At 32.4% G+C, this 20,363-nt stretch overlaps 1 protein-coding gene across 3 annotated transcripts in view; it reads left to right on the forward strand.

Annotated features, from left to right (window-relative positions):
• The window catches only part of LOC123685994 (protein naked cuticle homolog), a 29,123-nt gene that overhangs the window by 817 nt on the left and 7,943 nt on the right, over positions 1-20,363 (forward strand). The window contains exons 1-2 of one of the 3 annotated variants that reach the window (XM_045625893.1): positions 12,984-13,314; positions 14,084-14,280. In XM_045625893.1, coding sequence (XP_045481849.1) covers positions 13,251-13,314; positions 14,084-14,280 — 261 coding nt within the window. In that variant the 5' untranslated portion in view covers positions 12,984-13,250. Of the gene's footprint in view, positions 1-12,983; positions 13,315-13,595; positions 14,025-14,083; positions 14,281-20,363 lie in introns of those variants that run through there. The other 2 variants (XM_045625894.1, XM_045625892.1) reach the window with 2 other exon arrangements.

Below are 20,363 nucleotides of genomic sequence, written 5' to 3' on the forward strand. Positions count from 1 at the left end.
TATCTTCCAAATTTCATCGTCTTAAATTTAGCTTTCAAGAAAAACTCTTAATATAATATGTTGTCTTAGTACCTAAGTGAATTAAATTGTTTTCTTTTCATTTTCAACGATATTCGCCCGCAAACACATCAAAACATATTCTATTTCATACCTCTAGAGTTTAAGCTGTTCATTGATGAATTTCTTCATTTTTAGTCTTTCAAATGGATGAATCATCTTCCAAATTTCATCGTCTTGACACATAGCTTTCAAGAAAAACTCTTAGAAGTTTTCTAGTTTGATTTTACGTTACTCTAAAAACAGACAATTCCAGGAAAAGCTTATTCAGTTTTTTGTAAAAGATATAATCTCTCAATATAATATGTTGTCTTAGTAACTAAGTGAATTAAATTGTTTTCATTTCATTTTCAACGATATTTGCCAGCGAACTCATCAAAACATATTCTATTTCATACCTCTAGAGTTAAAGCTTTTCATTGATGAATTTCTCCATTTTTAGTCTTTCAAATGGATGAATCATCTTCCAAATTTCATCGTCTTGACACATAGCTTTCAAGAAAAACTCTTAGAAGTTTTCTAGTTTGATTTTACATTACTCTAAAAACAGACAATTCCAGGAAAAGCTTATTCACTTTTTTGTAAAAGATATAATATCTCAATATAATATGTTGTCTTAGTAACTAAGTGATTTAAATTGTTTTCATTTCATTTTCAACGATATTTGCCAGCGAACTCATCAAAACATATTCTATTTCATACCTCTAGAGTTAAAGCTTTTCATTGATGAATTTCTCCATTTTTAGTCTTTCAAATGGATGAATCATCTTCCAAATTTCATCGTCTTGACACATAGCTTTCAAGCAAAATTTCAAGTTGGATTTTACGTTACTCTGAAAACAGATAATTCTAGAAATAGTTTATTCAGTTTTTTTTTCAAGAATATAGAGGTGTCTTAGTGAATTAATTTGTTTATTTAATCAAATAAACTTTATTTTATTACTGTAGATCAAGAATCGGAAACCGGAACTGCCTGTACCTTCGCTGTGTTACTTTTTCTGTTAGAATGGGCAGTTGAGTTAAAAATACACCTGTATGTACTACAATTCAGTATGAAAAAAAAAAAACACTTCACAATGATGTCGAGTTCTGAACTCAGGATGGAATATAATAATTGGTTCTTTTTGTACCCTAGAGTATAGTAGCGGTACTCTCTGCCAACAAAAGAGCCTATTATTATTTAATTATTAGACTCACGATCTCTGTTACTGTGATGTGGTTTTTTTTCTTCATTTCAGTTTTCTTAGTTTTCATGTGGAGTTTCGTATTCTCGCTACCTGCCAATTGTGATGTCATCAAAATGAAAATTTTCGTGGCTTTGTTAATGAAAGACAGAAAATTGTATAGGAAGGAAAGAATCTCAATTTGAATTTTGAAATATCCGGAGAATCATATTGAACGTGAAATTTACAATTTCATAATTATATCCTTTATAATTTCCCATAAAAATCTTGCATATTTCACACGAATTTCAAAGGCTGAATCGAAAAAATCAATTAAGTATATTGGTAATATAAATATCGGATTTCGAATAATTTTCTCTATATATTTGGCGTTTGTATGCCGCCAAAACAACAAGATCAGATGATTGTGGACCAAACTACCGATCGAAATAACAATCTCGCTTGTGTTTTGGCCTGTAGTATAATTAGCTCAATAAACTAGAAATGTATGGAGCAGTTTTCGTTTTTGGATCATGCCGCCTCTGATCCTTTACCAATGCTGACCGGTTTTGTTATAGTTATCAGTAATATATTTTTATTAGCTTCAGTCGATTCATTTGTGACATCCACTCATGGATCGAAGTTACGATAATAGGGAATTGTACGGCTATAGACATAGATCGTGGCCTCAAATATTCTCAAAACCACGGCCTCTAATCATTCTGAGAAGGCCGTCTTATCGTATGCAAATCAATTGACCACCAGCATAGAAGAACTGTCAATTACGAGGACAACAACACTTATAATTGTACGAGATGATAAAAATGAGTTAATTGACGAGATATTCGATGTTTTTATCATCATTACTGATAATTAACCTTCGAAAAAAAAAATCAAAACAACACAAGAAATTCAACACTAAAATTCTTCTCAGAAAGGAGAATTTCAACTGAAAAATAAGAAAACCGCTAACGTTCAACCTTTTTATTGTGCCTTACAGATTTAAATGCTGCATTTTCTTGCCATGAACTCATCAGTTCCATTCTGCTTGTTTCTTATGCATCTTTCTTCAATCCTCATTGCACGTAATCGAAAAAATTCAGCACCATCAGTTCATTATTGGAAAGATTGAAGATTGATTTTTTTTCCCCCGTAAAAGCAACAAAGCTGAATTTTAAGATAACTCATTTTATCGATGAACTTAATATGTAACAGGCCAATTGAAAAGTACCCGATCTACAATAGTAAAACACATTTTTTTTGGCAAAATTCGATTTCATTATTCAGCATAGTTGCCTTCGGGGGTGATACAGCATTTATATATATATATACAGGGTGGCCATTTGAAAACGAAACAGACGAGATTACAGACGAAATAAAGTTTTTCGATAGAAATGCTCGGACAGGTCGATTTCTGTTTCGAGGGGGACAACTTAAGATGTAGGTTACGGACGCATAGCGCTTCAACCCTTGCTGCTACAACCCTCACCCCCAAATTTTGAATAGGGAAGATGGGGTGAGTGATACCTCATTTGAAAGGTATTTTTATACTGATTTCAGCACAGTAATTATTTTTTCATTTTATGCATTAGTTCTCGAAATATTCTTAACTAAGTATTTGAAAATGAAGTAGTGTTTTAATGGCACTTGTAGTGTTTTGTGAAAAATCGATATTTTGAGCTTCAAAACAACCATGACTGTGGCTTCCTTCCTAACTAACTAACGCATGAATATTTCGAGAACTAATGCATAAAATGAAAAAACAATAACTGTGCTGAAATCAGTATAAAAATACCTTTAAATTGAGGTATCACTCACCCCATCTTCCCTATTCAAAAATTGGGGGTGGGGGTTGTAGCAGCAAGGGTTGAAGCGCTATGCGTCCGTAACCTACATCTTAAGTTGTCCCCCTCGAAACAGAAATCGACCTATCCGAGCATTTCTCTAGAAAATTTTATTTCGTCTGTAATCTCGGCTGTTTCGTTTTCAAATGGCCACCCTGTATATTTTATTTTATGGAGACGAAGACAACCTAATGTTCCTTAGCTAATCATCGTTCAATTCTTGTATTTATAAAATAAACCCCAGAAAAAACATTTAAAAACATATATCTTTAATTGCTTTCAAACAGAATTATATCTGCTCTACTTCATTTGGAGTACTGTATGATTACCTTTCAGGTTATTTATAAATTTTTGGTCAGTTTATTGCAGAGGCGTCTTATTATTTGTACCTTATTTATGGGGGTTTTTTTATATTTCCAAAATAAACGTAACTAAGAACGGAGGGCCTTCAGTTTGTTGCTTTTTTTACAGTGTCTTGAGAGATTTAAATACCTGAGCACCTGTTTTACGTAAAACCAACACGTTAAGCTCTGAAAATATCGTTTAAGTTTGTGAATCTATTGTAAGCTTTTCTATAGAATTTGTGTGATATATATTTTATTGATTATTGATAGCGTATCTGTTAAAAAGTGGTCAAAACCAGATAGTTTTGTTAATCTCGTCAAAAGATTGTAGGAATTACCTCTCAAAATATGATTTATATATGCCAAACTAATTTATCAATTTCCTATTCTAACTAATGAATAAGAATTTCTTAATGAAACATATAGTATTTTCCAACTGATATAACAATAATTCTTATCAATTATCATTGATGCGGACATGTTCTATGCATAATATTGATAATTGCGGAGGCTGATATCATTGATTTGTTTTCAAAATAAAGGAAATATTTAAGCAATCATAACAGCTGTACGTTCAGTCCCTTGATCTGCCGACAACCAAACCAGTTTATAACAAATAGCAATTTATTGTCGTAGAGCGATGTGGAAAAATTATTTATTGGGTGATCATATAATTCTACTCAATTCTGTCTAAAAAAGCAGATTTTAGGCCAATTGAAAAGTCCCCGGTCTGATGCACAGATAACGGTGCTAGTATCAAATTCATATGATTTTTAGTTAGTACCAACCTTCAAACGATACGTGTCAAAATTTGACAGCAGTGCGATCATTAGTTTGTGAGATATTGCGTTGTGAGTGTAGCTACTTTTGTTATTTGAAGAAAGATGAAATAAAAGAATTTCATGTGCTGATAAAATCTTTTTGGAAGGAAAAAAGCAGTTGAAGCAAAATCTTGGCTTAATGAAGAGTTTCCGGGGTCTGCACCAGAAAAACCAACCATCAGTGATTGATATGCTAAGTTTAAACGTGGTGAAATGAGCACCGAAGACGGCGAACGCAGTGGACGCCCCAAAAGAGGCTGCCACCGACGAAAAAATCAAAATAGTTCACAAAATAATTTTGAATGACCGTAAAATGAAGGTGATCGAGATAGCAGACATTGTGAAGATATCATCTGAACGCGTACATCATATCATTCACGAATATTTGTACATCAGAAAGCTGTATGCAAAATTGATGGCGCGTGAGCACACAATCGATCAAGTGCAACAACGTGTTAATGATTCTGAGCAGTGTTTGAAGCTGTTTCAATGCAATATACCTGAACGTTCACGTCGATATGTGACAATGGATGAAACATGGCTCCATCATTTCACTCCGGAGTTTAATCGACAGTCATCTGAGTGGACTGCACACGATGAACCGAATCTAAAGCGAGGAAAAACACAACAGTCAGCTGGTTATGGCTTCAGTATTCTGAGATACGCAAGGTATATTATTTATTGATTACCTCCAAAAGGGCCAGACCATCAACAGCGATTATTATATAGCGTTATTGGATCGTTTAAAGGATGCAATCGTTAAAAACGGCCCCATTTAAAGAAAAAAAGGTACTGTTTCATCTAGACAATGCGCCGTGTCACAAATCAATGAAAACAATGGCAAAATTGCATGAATTGGGCTTCGAATTGTTTCTGCATCCACCGTATTCGCCGGATCTGGCCCCCAGCGACTTTTTCCTGTTGTCACAACATAAAAGAATGCTCGCTGGAAAGAAATTTTGCGCCAATGAAGAAGTAATCACCGAAACTTCTATTTTGAAGAGAAAGACAAATCGTACTAGAAAAATGGTATCGAAAAGTTGGAAGATAGCTATAATTGCTGTATCGCCCTCGCATGCAACTATGTTAAATAATAAAATCGAATTTTGCCAAAAAAATAGGTTTTACTATGGTAGACCGGGGACTTTTCAATTGGCCTGTTACATTACAAATGCTCTATTATCTCATTTGAAATGGGAATTCTTCGTTTTTGCCATTCAGAATTTTAGGTATAATGAAATAGTTGTTGAACAAGGTTGCGTATAACACTGGTTTCTTGGAATTTTTTATTAATTCTATCTCGATAAATAGGAATAGCTTTCCAAAACAACATAACTGAAATGATCGTTAATATTATAATTTAATTGGGCAACAGCTCCAGTGATTAACACACAATTGCTGAGAAACTTTCTCTAATAATGCTAACAATTTCTTAACGATTTGCCACCTAGTTTAAAGTCTAAATATTAACAAAGTATTTCAGATTGAATGATATGAGAATATATTCAAAGAAAGTGTGAATAAATATTCAGTTTCATATATATATATAGATATATATAAATCTGGAAGATGTCAATCTTCAAAATTTATTTGAGGCTCACATAAATTTGTCATCGATCAACTGATGATGATTGGTTAGGAAATGTAGCTTAGAAGTCATCATCACTAAGTTCGATAAGAATTGAATAAAACCACAAAGCGTCGCTAGAAATTTGAGACTTAAACTACCTGCAGCATCCATATGGAGCAAAACTTGCCGTAAGCAATGAAAAACGTGCTTATGCCGAGTTCACATGGATAAACGGGGTTCCACTGGCATCAAAAGATAATACAGATTTCGTGTCATTGCAACACATAATGAGCTAAAATATGCGTTTCATTCTTAAACAGAGAAAGTTTACTATATTTAATGGTGCATATCAATCTTCCCAGATAAAATACCTAGTTATTCGTTTTGTTGAATGTGCATTTATCGTTGAATTATTTTCTGGTTAACAGTTTTTTAATTCTCGACATTATAATTATCTACATGCTATTATTCATAATCATAAGACAAAATTGTGACAATATGTTTGAATGGCTAAAAAAGGAGATATGTAAAAAATTCTGACGGAGATTCTTTGATTGAAATTTAGGAATTTTTTATCTATTATTTTCAATCCGATCGTCACGCAATTCTACAGATATTCATCATCAATAAATATGTACCAATGTCTCACCTTTCAACGATTTGTTTCTTCAATTCTACAAATTCTATTTCTATTGAGTTGTTTTCTAAATTATCATTAAATTCATTTTGAAGGAAGAAATTATAACTTGAATTTTTTTTCAAAGCCTTCAGTTTTCTACTCATAAAATCTTGAGACCATATATTCAATTCAATAGAAATAAATAAGTGGAGAAAATGTTCAAAAATTGCTTGGCTGAAAAAATTAACTTTTTCGAATTACATCCCTAAAAAATGTGGATAATTCTTACTTATTTCTGTAGGGCTGTAGTTTCGAAAAGAAAGCGAATTAAAAAAAAATATTGGAAACAACAGACCTTAGTTTCAATCGAGGAATGAGCTACTGAATTTTCGACATTAATTTACACTATACAAGGATTGAAATTTAAGAAGAAAGTCCTATAAAAATGCCCGCAAACGCTTTGTTTTCGAGATACAGGGTGTATCTTGTAGTCCTACTTTTTTGTGATGATTATAATAGTTTATCGAATCTTTATTAATATTCTCTACAGATTGGGTAAATGAGTACCAAAACTTAAAATTAATTTTTGCATCACAGTTTACCAACTAAATCTGATAATTGTTTGAATTTTTTTCTTGACATCGGTAGCAGCTACGACAAAACTAGAAGAAACCAAAAAAGTAGTACTGAACCAAAGTTTCTTTCTACATTTCTTTAAACTACCAGTGGCCCACCAAAAAAAATTTCTGGAGGAAAAAAGCAGCCACTGTTCCAAAACAAATTTCACCCTGTAGATTTGCATTCAAAATTAGCATATCACATAATAAAAACCATGTATCTGTACGGGCACATGCTTATAGGACTCTTTTTTCTTCAAATGACCATAGAAATCGTTTCTACCCTTTAATCGAGGAACACCCTGTGTATGTCGACTTTCGACTGCTGTCACTCAAAATTTACAACTGACAGAGCAAAAAACTTTGCATTCTTCGGTTCCTCGAATTCGAACAAAGACCTAAGGGCCGCATTTCTAACTTTCGCTTCAGTTTCGAAGGTTCCTCCACTTCTTATGGAACCAATAAAATGGCGGTATTTGGGCATAGAAACCCAAACGGGTCAATATCCAAAATAACTTCGATTCGAATTTCATGGGCTTATACTCCCTAAAAGTCCCTTGAAATAAGATATGCAGTGAATTCAAGTTTTGTGAGAGAGAGAAATGAAAATACCAAATGGCTAAGAACAATTCGAATTCCATTTCACAAACCAGGCTTGTTTAGGACAATTAAATCTTTATTGGAACCATCGTAAAATTCGGCACATAAAACTCATTTGTTCCAACAAATAGTCGAATTGGTCATAGGATCTGGTTTACACTTGTTTTTGGCAGGTGTGGGTGGTCAAGAATTGGCTCAACACCATTGGAACCAGGGATTAATTTTTCAAAACTCACAAATTTATAAGAACCAATTGATTTTTTTTACATCAAGACTCTACTTGTTTCGTTGTTTTTACTCAGCAATTGTCCTACTTTTCAGCATATTCTGGCATCCTGAAAATTCACAATTTATCCGATCTAGCATAAATTCAATCGAATCTTCTGCGAAGATGTATTTTTGGTCTAACTGTGTGTTTACGAAAACCAAGTTTAATGACCAGTAACGTTGTATACACTGCAAATTTTATTCACAAGTTAATCATTTACTCTAACTCACGATTGACAGTATAACAATTATTGTCTCATTCACTGACATCCTCATATATTAGACTTTTTAATTCGGTAAAAAGGATGTGCGGAAAAACTCCAGTTCATTACGTCAATTTGAAGTATTATTTCCTATACCCTGTGTCTGTAAAGTATGGAACAAATTCATTTTCAGCTAAACAGACCATTTTAAGGAATAATCCTGAAACACGTCGATTTTCTATTTTAATTTACCGTATTTTAAAATAACAATCTGATATACAGGGTGAATTACTTTCGAGTAATGACGTCACCGTCATTTTTTTTTCAAATGGAACACCCTGTAGTTTGTTACATTTTTAGATTAATAAAAATTAGCTGTTTCCAAACATGTTTGTCTAGCAGACAGAATATGAAAGAAATTATTTCTTATTTTTATACATTTTTTTTAATCTAAAAATGTAACAAACTACAGGGTGACACATTAAAACCAATTGTCGCTAGACAATAAGTATTTTTGATAATATTGTTAATTCAACTAATAAAGAATGTTATGCGTTACTTCATGAGCACAAACAAAACTATTGTATTTTTGACGACCCTGTACCAATTGAAATCAACATGTGATACATTTTTGGAATCAGCTCAGCTAGAGTAATCGGAAAATTGAGACTCCATTAAAAAAAAATGACCGTGACGTCATTACTCGAAAGTGATTCAGCCTGTATATTAGATTATTATTTTAAAATACGGTAAATTAAAATAAAAAATCGACGTGTTTCAGGATTATTTCTTAAAATGGTCTGTTTAGCTAAAAATGAATTTGTTCCATACTTTACGGACATAGTGTATATTAACTTCACCCCTAATTCTTGACTTACAAAATCCACAATCGTATTTTTATCTTGGGAGGATCAATAGCAATCAAATATTCATTTTATTTGAGTTGAATTTATTTCTATAGCTCTGGGTGATATATTCGATTCGCTATCAAAGTGGGTATTGAAAAACATGGGTAAACCCATCGGCGTAGATGAAACGTTTCTAAATATCAATTCGTTCTTGAGGCACAGCATAAATCCATGCATTAAAAATAAAGGAGAAAATAAAAAACGTAGAAGGCAGCTTATAAAAGTAATTTTAGAATATTCTCCGATTCCAATTAAAAACAGTCAGGCGGCAAGTTCTTTATAAAAGGAGTTAGGTACTTTCAAGGTATCTCGACTGTTGGATTCTTCAGCTCTGGATGATGAATAAATGTGACATCATATCGTGGTTGGTGGCTTGTCGGCCTCTTTTTCGTATTCCTCTCTCTCGATTGAAAGCACGTCTAGACACAAAAGTGTTCAATGTGTTTTAGTGAATTTCGTTGTTCTCGACATTATGAACACGATTCTGTTCTTTTGGGGTGGCATCCCAACGAAAAAGGTTTATCTTCTTCATTAAGCTACTTCAAAAACTGAGCTTCTGTTCTCTACTCTACGAGGATACTTCAACATTATTTTGGATCAAACCATTTTATATCATCAATAGGATATTTTCAATATCGAAAAAATTCCATTCGAACGATAAAAGTCAAAAAGACTACTGAAATGCAATTTTATACAGCATGACGTCACTTGGACGTGTAAACAATCAAGTGCCATAAACGAAAGATTTTTTTTCTTCATTTCATTTCATAATTCAAACTTTTTTATCTGTGAACACCATTTTGATATAAGTAATGAACTTATAACGTAAATATTGTAAATATTATTTTGATTATTTACCACATTCTTATCATGGAAATCTAATAATAGTATATTCTAAAACAAGTTGCAGAATGGGCTCATGTTCCAACACGAATGCGAAATTGTTGGAATTGCCTTCTGCAACGAATATTAGACGATATTTTCTATATTTCCGTCAAGATTTATGAAGTATTGTCGAAATTTAATGAAAAATTCAGATTATACATCCTAGTGACATTTGTACTGTATTTTGGCAGTTGGTGTAACTGCTACGAAAATTGACAGATTACGGAATTTGAATCGTACGTTTCGAGTTTTGAAATAATTTATAATTACGCATTTTATTCGTGAATTATGTCTGACGAAATCGATATAACACCAAAAGAATTAAGAGAAATTGCGAATAATGTCGCAAGTCATTTCACTGAATCCAAATTATATTATCTTAACAATTGATGTGTGTTGAATTTTGATAGTATTGGAAATCTGTGTAGACAACCAGAAAACGAAAAATATAACTGAAAACAATGCTGTAATGAGTTCATTACAGCATTGTTTTTAGAACTGTTATGAACTCATTACGATACCGAAATAGAGAAATAATAATACTGTTAAATATCCTGTCATAAAATGTGATTTTTACACGGCTGATTTTGAAATGTTAATCCCTCATTCATCAATTCTCATTTTATCGTGAGTTTGTGGAGGTATTTTGTGTGTTATTGACGATATTGAATCATTACCTGGAAACCGCATTTATTATATTGTTTTTTTGGACCAAAATTATAATTTGGTTATTTGTTCAGCGCCGGCTTTGTGGGTTTTGTATGAAATTTTTGAATATTTAAGTTCTGGTAAACAAAGTGAAGATATTAAAATTAAAAGTTGTATGATAGGTGGCAACTGGCAACCCTAATTGTAAGTCGGGAAACCTGTGATTTCAAAAAGAATGGTGAGCCAAAGGCAAAACATACCAGCCGCTGTATACGAAGCCGTAGGCCGAACCAAACACATTGGGCCAGGGTCTGATTTGAATTTTTTTTGGGTCTTTCCAAACAGAAATTATCTAAATTACATTTAACAAAAATTTTTTCTTAAATTATGCTCTCTTATGTTCTTACAGCTCGAAACAATTGTTTATTGTCCTTTCTCCCCATGTTTAATCGTTTTTTATTATTTATTCTTCAACTTCCGATAAATTCAATTGAAAAATTTCTATCGGTTATATGTCTTATGTATAAATTCTTCCTGGGTTATTTATCATTTTCATTCATTAACCTAATTGTGAAACTTTGCAAATTTATTCTATTTCTTGAGTTATGGTGCCTCAAGTTTATCTCTATTACATATGATTCATTGGGAATTCACTTAATTAATGAATGAACATGATAAGGTGACCTATCAAATGTAAATATTCTGTCTTTTATTGGTTTAAACATCTGATTATCATTTATCTAGACGGAACTCATCAGAGCTTTCGTTTATTATTAGTCGAAGCCAATCATATTAAATCTCTTATCTATATCAAAAACAACATTGAGTAATATTGGTAATTTTATTAAGTGCAGATTTTCAATAAGTTTGCCTCGTTTAGAAACACTGTGATGCACTTACGAAGGCATTTTATATACCTATTGAACATATACGTATTGTATACAAAGTGATACAAAACATTTCGGTTTGAAAAACGTTTTTATTATAATTTTGTTTATAGTCGAAATGTTTTTGAAAATTTGCATTTCAAAGGTTTCACAGTTTTCAATTAAAAATCCATTCCTATACTACATTGGTCCAGATCCATTCATTTTTAGGGCAAAATTCCTTTTGACATACTGCATTAGGTTTCAGAATATTTTTTTGTTGAATGATTCCAAGATCTTCTATAAAAAATCCAAATTTTCTTTTCAACAAACCAATAACTTGTATGAATTGAATTCAAATTATCTCTTTGTGATTAGACTTGCTCTGTTCAGAATAGGTACCAGAAGAGTATTTGAATATTTATTATTTTCTGAACGGATTAATGTTTTTTATAGATAGGAGCTCAAGGCATTTAAAATAACATTGAATTTTTACCTCATAGTAACATATGTAATGTAATGAATTGAAGTAATTTCAACAATGAAATACTAAAAAATTGTGATGAGCTTATCACTTCACATTAATATGATCTTCACAAAATAAAACTGCCAAATTTAAGGTAGCACCGATATGATTTGAGACACAAAGGAAAATGAGAGTTTTCTTGGATAGTTTTAAGAATGAAAGTCCTATAAAAATGTGCCCGTAAACGATTCATTATCGAGCTACATCGTATTTTTTTTAGTCCTACCAGTTTATCGAATCTTTATTTATCTTCTTATAACTTCTTATAACTTATAATTAATTCATTCATGACAGATAACTTACTGGATCTTTCTATGAATTTGTATTCTCCTGAGGATTATTAGTGAATTTTTTGCAATTTTTTTCTCGAAATCGATAGCAGATACGACAAAACTACAAGAAACCACAAAGTGTAATACTAGACCAAAGTTTCTTTTTGCATTTTTCAAAACTACCAGTTGTCCACCAAAAAATACTTCTGGATAAAAGGAGCTGGCACTGTTTGAGAAAAAATATCACCTTGTAGATTTGCATTCAAAATTTGCATATCACATGATGAAACCTTCAAATTGGAATATCTATGCCCAATTTAAGTAGAATATCTTGAGAAGGGAAGGTGCTATGAGAAAAAAACTCGAGAAAAATGAAACTTTAACACCCTGTATCTCGTAAATATAGCGTTTGCGGCGGGAACATGTTTATAAGAATTATTTTCTAAAAACGATCCAACGAATCTGTTCATTTCGTTCGTACCTCCAATTTAGGAACACGCTGTAGAAGAGATATCCGAACTCGAAGGACCAATTAAAGCTAGGGACAAATCCGCCCCTGTATGCCGACCATATTGTCGGCATTTTCTGATTCTCAGAGGTCGTACGGTCCCTGTCATCTCGTCGGACAAACTTGCTTTTTGTATAGCTCTGTTCCGAGAATATTTTCTGTTTAGCAATCATTCTTTTGTGGCCTCTATTAAGTCTTCTTCTCAGCGTAGAGCCCCAGTTGGTCTCTCTTTATGCTTCCTTGGTCATAATTCTTATTTCGTTTCTTTGGGCCGACGGTTCGCTCTACCATAAGTTTGTTTATAGTTTTATTCTTCGTCGAATTCTAGGATAGTTCCTCCATGGGTTTCTGTCCTTGCGTTAGATGTGCCGAAATCGGCCGACAGAAACGTCAGTTATGTAACAGTTCTTGACGGTCTCGTGCTATCCTCGACAAATTTTGTCGTTACGATTTTTGCATATAGTTACCAGTTCGTGTTCAGTGCATATTGACTGTTAGTTTTATTTTTGGTGATTTGAACTATTAGTTTTTCATGTTTGAATTAACAAGGAAGCTTTTCGATAAAATTTATAGAAGGAAATTCAAGACTCTCTCAGGTAATTTATTCAATTTTCGATATTTGAAAACTTCGTGAATTTTACTTTTGTATACCCCTCGTAGAAACAATTCCGCCTTTGGAAATACATTGTTTATACACCAAGGTATTTTTAATTTTGAACGTCAGTCGCTAATTGCAATAAACAACTTATATTCCTCATTCATTTGTTTGAAGTTTCCGCAAATTTAACACAGTATAATATTTCCGAATAAACTTCAATCGATCAAGTGAAGCTTTTTTTTAGTTTCTGAAAAAGCTTTTGAACCAGCGGTTGTTGATTCATTATTTCAATTTATAAAACTTGAATCGTTCGAAAAATTCCAATTTCAAATGCGTAGATTTTAAAACTTGAATGAAAAAATTCCTTTTATATTGTGAGATGGTTTTCTGTATTAATTCTGACATTTTTTTGGTTCAATATATGAAATAATTTCGATTAGATTATATCGATGGAATTCCAGATTGTAGTAGTTTTGGAATGAGGGGAAATCAAGCATCAAATCGTAAATAAGTTAATGTTCAGGCCGGTTTGCTTTTGGGGAGTTCCTAAAATAGTTCGATTTATTAGCATAGCCATTTAAATTGCTGGGATTTTCTAAATTTTATCAATCGCTTCTGAAATTTCGAATTTATGAAATCTTCTCTGCTCTTTTTAGAGTTCAACATTATAATATTTTCTTTATCAGTGATTAAGCATTTCAACTACTGGTGAATTGAATTAAATAGTTGACGTTTTTTTTTTCTGAAAATGAAATTTTTTTTTTCAGGTGATAGTGGAGATGTGAAAGTATCGGACACTGAAGAACTATTAGGCAGATATGATTCAGAAGACGAAAATTTCGATAGCATAAGGAATCTGTCTACTCCCTGTCAAGAAAGATTGAGTAGAACCAGCTCAAGGTCCACCTCAATAAATGAGGAACAACCAAAAACTGAAGAAACACCTCGACACATAAAATTAGAGGTAAGGATAGTTGAAATGAAATCGTGAATTTAAAACAGAATGTCCAATTGAGAAAAGAACTATATTGGCCTCATTGGACATTCATTTTTTCTCACAAATGAAGAAACATTTCATTTTGTAATAATTTTTAGACAACACTTTTTCTCCGAGATACAGGGCGTTTTTTCTCATAACATCTGCAGCTCATATTTAGGAACACCCCGTGTATATAACTTTTTTCGCATATCGAATGTAACTGTATCATGATCGTCAAAGTTTTCGGCATGGTTTCTGTTACAAGAACGAGCTGAAAATGCATTATTTTCAAGACATCTGGCCTGAGCTCTAATGATTTGTTGATTCATTAAGAACAGTTGACCTTGCTGACGTTGGGTGAATTTTGTGAGAAATTTTGGTAGAACGATTATCAAGCGAAAGATGTGGAGTATCGAATGCCGATGAATATTGCTGAATTTCATTTCAAGCACATACAGCAAATCCAATTATACCTTATTGGCCTTTTGTAATCGGAGAAACCATCATTGATGTATTCGATATTTGCTATATTATTATTTTTCTATTTCAGTATGGTAATGAGTTCATTACAGTTCTAGAAACAGTGCTGTAATAAACTCATTACAGCATTGTTTTCAGTTATATTTTTCGTTTTGTGGTTGTCTACACAGATTTTCAATCCCATCAAAATTCAACACACGTCAATTGTTAAGATATAATTTGGATTTAGTGAAATGATTTGCGACATTCGTAATTTCTCTCAATTCTGTTGGTGTTAAATCGATTTCGTCAGACATAATTCACGAATTTAATGCGTAATTATAAATTATTTCAAAATTCGAAACGTACGATTCAAATTCAAATTCCGTAATCTGTCAATTTTCGTAACAGTCACACCAACTGCCAAGATACAAAACAAAAGTCACTAGGATGTTTAATCTCAATTTTTCATTGAATTTTGATAATATTTCATAAATCTTGACTGAAATAGAGAAAATATCGTCTTATACTCGTTGCAGAAGGCAATTCCAACAATTTCGCATTCGTGTTGGAATAGGAGCCCATTCTGCAACTTGTTTTAGAATATGAATATACCATTATTCAATTATAATATTACATAAAAAATCAAGTTTGGGTTGTGTTTCTCACTAGTTATTCTCAAAAAGAAAGCTCAACAATTCGAATATCCAAAGTTAAATCCCATGCTCTCAATTTTTTTTCGAATCTTCGTGTAAAATTCGTAGCGTTGATTTTCAATTATCGTATTTTAGCATATATAAAACGTAAACACGAAGAGTTTTAGTGGTATTCACGCACACTAAAACCAGGATGCCCCATCACTCTGTCATTTACTATTAAAATAAGCAATTATATTGGTTATTTTTATAAATTTAAATGAGCGGCATCTTTTGATTGAAGTAAATTCATTATGCCGACTTATCTTGAATGGCGATTTATATTTTAGAATGTGGGAAACCTATACGATACCCACACGTTTACTAGCTCCATTCAATTATTATTTTCAGTCTACAGAGGCGTATCGAGGTATCCAATTGATGGGTTTTGATATTCAATGGATTCGCTCCTTACTTGATGGAAAATTTATAATAAATGAAATAAAACAAGGTTATTTCCATTAACGACCGTTGTTTCGTCTACACTGTGGCTTCTTCAGGTTTATTTCGACCGTTACAAAACTGAGCTTGTATATTGACTTAAATTGGTAACAAAAATTTGAACGTTGACCAAAAAAAACTTAAAGGGACGTAATAAACTCTGCAGGTACATTGGACCTTTGCAGCCTGGAATTTCCAAACTATCTGAAGTTATTCAATATTTTGAAAATATCTCTTCATTTTGAGAGATTCTAAAAGTGTTAATCTTAAAGTTGATTTGCAATTATTGACATATGGTTTATGTTACGAGTGTAAGACAAACCGGAAGATCATTCAATTATTATTATTAACACTCTTAGAATGTACAGATATAATTTCCAACATATTCTTTTCAATGATCACATAGATGTTAACTATTATTGAATATCTTCATTTTGTTTGGAGAAATGTATCTGTTAACTTTATTATGTCGTGTTTAGTTTTCCTGTTTTCCGGTGAACGTTCAAAATTTTATTATCTATACAGGGTGAGTCACCAAGATGGCCTATTAGTCGTTTATGGGAAACTAATCATAATTTTGTGCTGAAAAATTGCACATTGGGGTTTGGGACAACGATCTTTATCCCTGAAATATTTTCAGATCTCTACAACTTCCGGTTATACCGGAAACAGACTACTACTTCCTTATTTCAAATGGCTCACCCAGTATATTATTACATCAGTAGATAGCTTTTTCGACCAACAATTTCGGCAAAATGCCTTACCGTGGGGACTCAGATTTTTTGAATATTTCTGCAGAAAATGCTTTTCGAAATTTTTTTTCTTTTTAGATTCTGCAAATACGTAGTATAATAAGACTGTTTGCGGTTTGGACCAAAAATGTACAGGGTGTTCATAAGAAGATTATGAACTTGGGAAAACTCAAATTCAACAAAGCTCAAGATTAGAACCTATATTTTTTATTATTTCAGTCGATTCTACGTACATAAATAGTGGGGAGAACTTAAGCAATCCCTATTTTTAAAATGAATAAATTCAGAAACTTAAATGAGGAAAAACCAAAATTCCTCACTGTGTGGAGTGGTCTGTGACTTCCGGAAAACACAGAAAGAAACTAAAATTCGATGTTTGGATAACTAAATTTTACATTTCAAGAATTATGATTGATTTTTCGTTGAGATTGTTGAGAAATCCATAAACCAATACAATTTTCAATTACGAATAATTCATTACAATTCTTGAAATGTCAAATTTAATTATGGAAACATTAAATTTTAGTTTCTTTCTGTGTCTTCCATAAGTCACAGACTACTCCACACAGTTATAAATAGCGGTTTCTCCTCATTTGAAGTTCTTCCTCGATAACTCTAAAAGTATTCATTTTAGGTATAGGGTTTTCTTGGGTAACCTTTTTTGTACATAGAATCGACTGATATAATAAAAAATATAGATTCTAATTTGAAAATCTTGACTTTTGCTGAATTTGAGTTGCCCGAGTTCATGATGTTCTTATAAACACCCTGTACATGTTTGGTCCAAACCGCAAACAGTCTTATAATACTACGTATTTGCAGAATCGAAAAAGAAAAAATTCATTTGGATAAAAGCTTTTTCTGCCGAAAATTTCGAAAAAATCTGGGTCCCCCTAGCCACCAAAAAAGCTATCTTATGATGTAATAATATACTGGGTGTGCCATTTGGAATAAGAAAGTAGTAGTCTGGAAATATTCTAAGTAGAGATCAGGAAATATTCTAAGTAGAGATCTGGAAATATTCTAAGAAGAAAGATCATTGTCTCAAACCCCAATATCCAAATTTTCAGCTTAAAATTATGATTGGTTTTCCATAAACGTCTAATAGGCCATCCCGGTGAATCACTTTGTATAAGTTTGTCTACATCTACAAGCTCTATTTTGTATCAGTCGAAATGTAAAATTGAGCTGAATAAGTTGCAGTGTTGGCGAAACAATTTTTGTCATTTTTGAAATTATTTTGTTTTATTTCATTTGGTTTTTATATGGTTTGAAAGTTTGATATGATTTAAAAAGACTAAATTTAATTCAATCGAATCTAAAGTATTCACGTGACAAAAATATGAAAGATCGACACTTCCAACTGTTTGCGGATTATGAAATAAGTTTATTCTTTTTCAAGTGGGTCCACCAAATATTCAGATCTTCCAAATACCTCTTGACCACACCTCAAAAGCATTCCTTTTTCTATGGGTTCCGTCAAACGAATTCCTTGAACTCATTGAACCAATTCAATCTATTTCCAAACTCATGGTCCGAGAACCTATTCCAAGAAGCCCACTTAAATCAGAGGGTGATGGAAATTTGTGTGGAGCCCTACCAGGGAGAGAGGGGATGTTCTTCCAAATTTCCAAGAAAGGGTATAGGCTACAATTCTCGGTATTGAAAATAACTGAAATGAACAAGAAGGAATGCGATATTATTTGGATACCTCATTATAGAAATAAAGGGGAAGAACGTTATTTCTTTGATGGTGAGAAGTTTGATTATAACTTTGTGGTCAGTTATTAATTGAATCAGATAAAGAAGCCACACTGATATTTCTTTTATTATACAGGGTGAATCACCGGGAAGGCTTATTAGACGTTTATGGAAAACAAATCATAATTTTGAGCTGAAAATTTGCATATTGAGGATTGAGACAATGATCTTTCTCCCTAAAATATTCTCAGATCTCTACAACTTCCGGTTATACCAGAAACAGACTACTACTTCCTTATTTCAAATTGCACATCCAGTATATTATTGCATCTTTAGATAGCTGACTGACGATGACGTCAATTTGAAGTAAACTCTTTGTGGTTTGTATAGTCGTTCCTTTGTTTTCAGTTTTTTTGTGCCAATTTTGACAATTTTTACATGCTCGTTATTTTGAGATTATGGCCAGATTCATTTTCCCCGCAGAAAAGTCAATAAAAACTTTTACCAGCTGGTAATTTCACAGTTCAAATTTTGTGTAGAGTAAAAATTGAAAGAACTGCTTAGTTTTCGAGAAGGTATACAAGAACATTGTTTTTTTTTCCCGGCCTCCCTCATTTCTACCTTTATTCTTCGCAGTTGGCCAAAAGAATGATTCTTGAACCATTGACGATCACATGTCGTTTGAAAGAACATGTTGTAAATAAATCATGTCGTATAGTAATGGTACCACCCACGAATTATTCCAGCAACTCAATCCTTCCATCGGTAATGCTTTACCTGCCACCCTATCCATTAAAGGATGTCATACACCTTCGGATTCAACTCTATCCGGTCGTCATTTCATTTTCAACATATTTACTTCGTCGTGTGTGTAATAATCGAGAGATGATTTTTTTCTGAACATTATCGAAAGAAAAAATTTAAAACCTGGAAGGTAGAACAAGCAGATGTTTCCTAAACATCGCGGTGTAATAAAAAGAGAGATTTAAGTGATGGGAGGAGGGGGTAGATTTTTTTATCGTTCTCCGGCTATTCCTAGAAACCGTTACAAAGGCTATAAACCCCATGTGGCTTTTATTCCCTTCAAACTTGCCTGTATATAATTGCAGAATAGTGATGCTTCAGGGCGTTCTTTTGGGCGTATCCCTATATATATTTTATGGATTATTTTTCCGTGAAAAGAACGTCTAAAGAAATCCAGGTTTTCTGGGATTCCCAGAAATGGAACGAATCGAAATAGAGCCGAAGAATAAAATGACGAACAATGCTTCGGAATTTTGGCAATTCTGTTCTTCTTCCCTTGAGAATTGTTTTTTTTCACCGCATTGATCATCCCACGTTTAGAAATCGAACAGTGGATTTTCAAGGCTGAATATTCATAGATTTTTCCAATTGCAATCAAACAAGAAAATTTCAAAAAAGCAATTTCAGAGGTAGAAGTAATAGGTTTTCCAATAACGATAACACAATTTAATATGAAATAAAAACGTAAATTATTCAGTAAGATACACATTTTTTTCATTTGAAAGGTGACAATATGCCATTCATTATTTATGGAAAATAATATCCTTCAAAAGACCACCACGACTCCAATCTGTCAACCTAATTTTTCATCACTTTTTCACTTAAGTTAGGCTGTATTTCATCAAAAGTACGTTTATTGTTGATTTTTGATTGCTCAGTGGTTTTTGGATTATCAGCATAAACTTGAGACTTAGTCGTTTTGTTTTGTAACGATCATTTTGATATAAGTGAGCCGCTTTTTATTATCTACTAGAGTTTTATAATAAATATTAGTTTGATTCATTTAAATCTTACTCAACCAATCCAATAAGAATTTTTAGAGCTCTTTTCGCATATGTTATTACATATTTTCGTCAAATAAATGTAAATCCTTCTCAAAAGTCTTATTTATTTATCAGGAAGATTTTTTAAACTGTCAAATATTAAATTTTGAAGGATGTTCAATTTTTTTCCTGCTGAATAGGTTCCAAAGATTTATGATCGATATAATGAACCA

This window comes from Harmonia axyridis, chromosome X (assembly GCF_914767665.1).
Source record: "Harmonia axyridis chromosome X, icHarAxyr1.1, whole genome shotgun sequence".
Taxonomy (NCBI): domain Eukaryota; kingdom Metazoa; phylum Arthropoda; class Insecta; order Coleoptera; family Coccinellidae; genus Harmonia; species Harmonia axyridis.